The 6000-nt window shown below is 56.3% G+C and overlaps 1 protein-coding gene across 3 annotated transcripts in view; it reads left to right on the top strand.

Annotated features, from left to right (window-relative positions):
• The first annotated feature begins 1729 nt into the window (after positions 1-1729).
• Positions 1730-6000, top strand: part of SCARB1 (scavenger receptor class B, member 1) — a 70377-nt gene continuing 66106 nt past the window's right edge. For all 3 annotated transcript variants that reach the window (XM_004690631.2, XM_012731155.1, XM_012731154.1), the window contains exon 1: positions 1730-2058. In XM_004690631.2, coding sequence (XP_004690688.1) covers positions 1933-2058 — 126 coding nt within the window. In that variant the 5' untranslated portion in view covers positions 1730-1932. The remainder of the gene's footprint in view (positions 2059-6000) is intronic.

Raw genomic sequence — 6000 nt, 5'->3', positions numbered from 1 at the left:
GGATGTCCAAGGGACAAAAAGCAAGCCTAGAAAGATAGAAGGAGAGTGGAGGAGAGATGGCGATAGAAGAATAGGTGAGAACCAGGTCACAAGGGCTCTGGATGGACAGAGGCAGAGAGGCCCAGGCCACTTGCTCGGGGACTCTGAGGTGGGAAGCCTGAGAGAAGCATTTCTGCAGGCCTGTTGTGGCTGGCCACCTTTGACTTAGGGCCTGCACCTGAGCCCTGGACAATGCTGGGCCTCCTCAGGGAAGACAGAGTCAGCAAGACTCTCTGGTTGGTACACTGCAGGTAAACGCTGACGCAGAAGGTGCCGACCCCGGAGGATGGGCCCAGAGGCTGCTTCTTGCAGGGATGAATAATACATTTTCGAAGCCCTCATTTTGGTCTGGAGCACTGGTCTTCCTTACCCAGATGTTGGGTAACCCCTTGGGAGATTGGTGAGCAATCTCATGGAGAGAATGAGATTGGCCTTGGCCAGGACTCCAGGATGGATGCATGTGGGGGCAGCCCTACTTGATGCTCCCACCTGCCCCCCTTCCTTGGATTGTTGAGGATCTGCCCTTACGCATAATGCCTGTGGACTTAACCCTTCTATGCCTATTTCCTTACCTCTTTTTTTTTAAGGATTTATTTATTTATGCATACAGAACTGGGGTACAGGGCAGAGGTGAGGGGTGGTGAGAGGATTCACCAGAGCAGAGGCAGAGCGGGGAGCAGAACAGGCAGATCGACAGAGTACACTGCTGAAGGGAGTGGCGGGCGAGACAGGAGGGGTCTGCTGTGCCATGTGGGTCACCTCCGGGCCTGGGGATCGAACTTGCACTGAAGTGGCCGCAGCCAACTTGCAACTTGCAGTGCTGCATCCCATCCCATTGCGCACCAGGAAGGGCCCTATTTCCTTATCTCTTAACAGAGACAGTGCACAAGCACTCAGTATGGGCACCTCTGGGCTGACTCTAAATGTTGATTATGAGCCAGGTAGTGAGAAAGGATGGGGGGGGCGGGGGAGCAGTGCGCACAGGGCAGGGGCCAGGCTGGGTTGGACAGGGCAGGGGGCCAGAGAGGCAGAGTCTCAGGCCACAGCAATCTAGTCTGGGGGTGGTCAGAATATAAAGAACAAACGTGTAACCAGCCAGGTGGCACCCAGTGATAAGAGTGCAGGGTGAGCAGGGAGGGCTGGCGTTGTTTTATTTTATGGGGGGAACGTGAGGGGGGGGCTTTCTGATAAGCTGGTGGAGCAGGGAGAAGGAAGGAGCCAGACAAGATATCTGGGAGAACAGAATACCATGTCGAGGGTGGACAAGGCAGGAGAGGCTTGTCGGGGAGACAGCCCATGTTTGGGGGTTGGGGGAGGGATGGTTTCACAGAAGTGGGATGGGGGCTCCGAGCTGTGGGTGAGTTGGGAAATTCCAACCTCACGTGAACAATGCCACGGTCAGGACTGGGGAAGTGGGGGGAGAAGGAGGGGCGAGGGCGAAGAAGGGGAGTGGGGGGAGGGGAGGCGTTGAGCGAGAAAGCCCGGAAGGGGACTCGGGTTGGGGGGAAGAAGGGGAAGGCAGGGGAGGGGAGCCGAGCCCAACTGATATCCTGGCAAGCTGGCCACCGGCTCTACACGGGAACGGAAGCCGGGAGGGGCCTAGATGTCCGATCTCCGCCCCGCGCCGGGCCCGCCCCTTGTCGTCCCCTTTCCTCTGGCGCCTCCCTTCGCCGTCCGCGGGCGCAGGTCTCGGTGGCTCTGTCGGGGGCGGTCCGGCCTTAGGGCGATGGCGCATAAAACCGCTGGCCACCTGCCGGGACGTTCCTCCGCCCGCTGCCGTCCAGGACCCATAGTGACCCGCGGCCCCGGAGCCGCCGCCGCGTCTGCCCCAGTCCCTGTCCCCGCTAGGCGCGGAGCCCCGCGAGCGCCGGGCTGGCACCAGGGCGCGCAGACATGAGCCGGCGCACAGGAGAGCGCTGGGCGACCGCTGTGCTGGGCCTGGTCGGCCTGCTGTTTGTCGCGCTGGGCGTCTTGATGGTCTACATGGTGCCCTCAATCATCAAGGAGCAGGTCCTCAAGGTGGGTAAGCGGCGCGGCCCCGGGCCGGAGGGCAGGGCGCACCGTGACTCCCAGCCCAGCCGGCATGTGCGCCCTGGCCCGCGCTCGCTCGCTCGAGCGCCTGGGGAGGGACCAGCTGCCCGCTCCCGGCACTCTGCCGGCCCAGGCTGAGGCTAGGGACCGAGGGAACACACCTCGGGACTTTGCAGGAAGCTCAGGCAAGGGCTAGGGTCTCCAGTGCTCATCGAAGGGATCCAGCAAGCAACGTGGCCACATTGTGGTGCTGCCCGGGAGCCCAGGAGCCCACACACGGTTTCCCGCCTCTTAACCACATTTTCATCACAGCCTGGGGCAGTGTCTGCTACAATAGGCATCACCTAGCTGTTTCCTGTAGCTGAGGAGAGGGGAATCCACAGTCGTGTGAGACTCGTGGGTGCCGGGCAGCTGACCAGAACCCTCCCTAGAAATCCCTTCAGAGGCTGAAAGCCCAGCGGCACCTTCCCCCTACAAGTCCTCCCCATGCAGATCTGAAATGTTAAGCGGCTTTTCTCCCCTAGATTCAGGCCAGGCAGGCACAAACCCCAGGCTGTGTAGCCCCAGAGCTCATAGCTTCCCCTGACCCTCCCAGCTTGGACTCATGCTGCTCTTTCAACCAGTAGACAAATCAAGGCCGTCAACTGGCCTTCAGACCATAGACTCTGCCCTCGGTGTGGTGTCTGGGCGGCCTGTTTGAATGAACCTGCAGTTATTGTGGGTCAGGGAGATTGTAGACTATGTCTCCCTGGGGTTGAACGCCTTTCAGAGCTTTGAAGCCAGAGCCAGTACCTGCGTGCCCAGAGGGGAAACCGAGGCTTGCCTGTTCAGACAGCGCCGAGATTCACTTGCGAGATTCAGTTGCGGGTCTTGTCGCTGGCTGGTTGACTCTTCTCTGCCCGTAGCCACCTTCTTTGGGTGAGCTTAAGAAGGGGGACGTGTCCGAGTTTCCTGTCTGCGCCCCAAACCCAGCACAGGATGCTTGGGGAAATGAATAAATGAGTGATAAATGAGTCAGCTTAGAAACTCGGCCCCTTCTTGGGACCCACCGCTGAAAAGCTTTTCCCAAGGTGTCTGGTGACAGTTGTCTGAGTCATTTTGGCCACACCGTGTCTCTCTCTCTCTCTCTTTCAAATCTTGTCCCATTAAGTCCTGCACGGAGATCAGGTCTGCTGTTGATGCTCATCACTGCTCTGCTGTGTGTCTACCCTTGGGGGTGGCTGGAAAGCTCTGTGGGAGCCCTCAGAGCTCACAACTGCTGTTGTGGCCCCTTGGTGCACAAGGGGTGCCTGTTGCTTATTCGAGAGCAGGCTGAGGGCTTCATCTTGGTGAAAACCCCCCTAAACTTGTCCATTGACTGGTTTCTGTATGTAGCGTGTGTACCCAGGAGAGATAATCACTCAGGTAGGGTAGCATGAGCTTGTGGCTGTGGGGTGGGGTGGGTGGGACTTACAACCCGTGAAGAATCTTGTCAGCTGTCCTTCTTGGGCTTAGTTTGGGGTTTTCTTTCTATAGCTGCGATCAGGTTAAGGATCTTGGTTCCACTTGGGCATGTGTGTGCGTGCACGACCTCGTGTCCTGTAACACCTCTGGTTTCCAAAGAGGAAAAAAGCACTATCGTCGTCCTGGTGCTGGGATTTCCGGGCTTAGAGTTGAGTGAGAGGCACCCAGCATCCTACATGAGTGTCCCAGAGATGATTGGTCTGGGGCCGAGTGGCGTGAAGCCCGGGGGGCAGGCCAGGCCAGGCCAGGCCTACGACTGCCTCTTCTTGGACCGCCCAGGCTGGGCCCCGGCCAAGTGCTGTCCCGGGAAGAAGCGGCCTGTGTTCAGGGGACTGGACGGGGGGGACCTGGGAGAGGGAGCGACTGTTTTCTTTGGCTGCTCAAGCCCATGTGCAACCTGAATAAGAAGCCTGTCTGGCGTTTCCACATTTTAAATGCTTTTTGGTTAAAGAAAGAAGTCTGGTGTGAAAGACATGCATTCTTGCTCAGGAGGAAAAAATCTTCAAATGGAAGGAAAAAGCAGCCCGTGCACTGGCCTCCCTCAGAGGGTCCCGCCTTCATCGGTGTGCACCGTCTAGATCTCTGTCCATGTTGCTGGCTCATATTTATACCCACGAATGGATGGTTTTTATTGACATTGAACTGTGCTGGGCACCAACAGCCTACTGCAGGCTTTTTCAGTTCTGTGGCGTGGCTGGAAAGCCTTCCCTGTCAGGGCCGGTCCCTGTCACCTTCTCCCCACCCTGCATGCGTTCCCTCGACTGGCAACACAATCAATTAGCTGCCTGTTTCTGTACTGATTTGCTTTGCATGGCATGTCTCCTCTGACACATCTGTACCGACACCTCCATGGGGCGTTTCTAAAAGGGGTGCCTCTTGGCTGTGATGGGTGTGGGTGTCAGGCAGGGTGCCTGAGAAGCCCTGCTGTCTGTCCTTCTACCAGCAGAACATGAGAGCACCCCCCACACCCCTGCAGTCCCCAGAGAGGACCTGCCCCTTACTGTGGTTTTTTTTTTGGGCTAATCAGATGGTCTCTTTTTATTTTAAAGGTTTATTTATGTATAAAAGAATTGGGTACAGGCTAGTGGTGCTGGGTGAGGGGATTCATCAGAGACAGAGTAGGGGGCAGAACAGGCAGCTCTACTGAAACACACTACTGAAGGGAGCAGCAGGTGAGACAGGAGAGGTCTGCTGCACCATGTGGGTCAGCTCCTGGCCTTGGATGAACCGTGCTGCAGTGGCTGCAGATAGCTTCAGGGTGTTGTGCTTTAACCCCTTCTGCCACCAAAGAGTTTCCTCAGATGGTTTTGATTTATATGTCTCAGGTTGCTGATGTGAGGGGTTTTGAAACCCATGTAGGTTTCCAGGACCTGGGTTGGGGTCCTTGGGTCTGATACCTCACCTTGGAGCGGGGCTTCTGAGTAGAGGTGGGGCCAGACCTCATTTGCCTAGATGAGGACTTGTGTGTAAGTGCTTTGGCCGGACTGAAGCTCTCCTTTGATCTGACAACATCTTGTGAGAAAGGCTGAGACCGCGGCGTTTTCTCTCCCTGCAAATCAGGAAACTGAGGCAGAGGGAAGGTGAGCCAGGTTCACCCACCTGTGGCTGTGGGGGCCAGGTTCACCCACCTGTGGCTGTGGGGCTACACCTAGGAGCCAGATCTGAGTTTCCACTCAAGTAGGGGCACAGGAAATGAAGCAGAAACTCCACCCAGCGGTTTTTTAGACAAAAGCAAGAAGCAACCTGATCTTATGTTTTAAGCACGGATGGGTCACAAAAACACATGGCTGACTGTAAAAACAAACAAACTTATGGTTAAAAAAGAAGCAAACAGGGGCCCTCCCTGGTGGCACAGTGAACTAAAGCACAGCACTAAGAAGCTAAAGCCACTTTAGCATGCTAGAGTTTGATCCCTGCCCAAGAGGTGACCACATGGCGCGGCAGACCCGCCTGACTCTCCTGACCCGCCCCGCTGCTCCCCTCAGCAGGGAGTCAGTCCATCAGTCGGCCTGTTTTGCTCCCCACTCTGTCTCTGGTGAATCCTCTCACCACTCCTGCACCTCTGGCCTGTCAGTTCTGTATGCATAAATAAATAAATCTTTTAAAAAAATCAACAAACAAATAAAAAAACTCCACAAAACAATACCCTGTATTTCAGTGGGTTACTGATTGAAAGCACAGAGCATGGTGGGCCAGAGGGCACCCCGAAAAGCTGTACAAAGCAGTGCTGGCTGGAGCTGGTGGGGCTGCTGGTGTGCATGGCATGGGGGACTTCCTCTCCTCCTGCCTTCTGGGATAAAACCAAAGGAGTATTCCCTTGTTCTGGGATGATTGAAAATCAGTAGGTGAGTCTAGCTTTCCTTTCTTCTCCTTGGCACTGGGGGTGGGGGTGGTGTGTGTATGGCTGGCAGGATGGGGGAGTGGGGG

This window comes from Condylura cristata, unplaced genomic scaffold, assembly GCF_000260355.1.
Source record: "Condylura cristata isolate star-nosed mole 26May11 unplaced genomic scaffold, ConCri1.0 scaffold00029, whole genome shotgun sequence".
Lineage (NCBI taxonomy): Eukaryota > Metazoa > Chordata > Mammalia > Eulipotyphla > Talpidae > Condylura > Condylura cristata.
The sequence above is the reverse complement of the archived record's forward strand: the minus strand, read 5'-3'. Positions and strand labels throughout refer to the sequence as shown.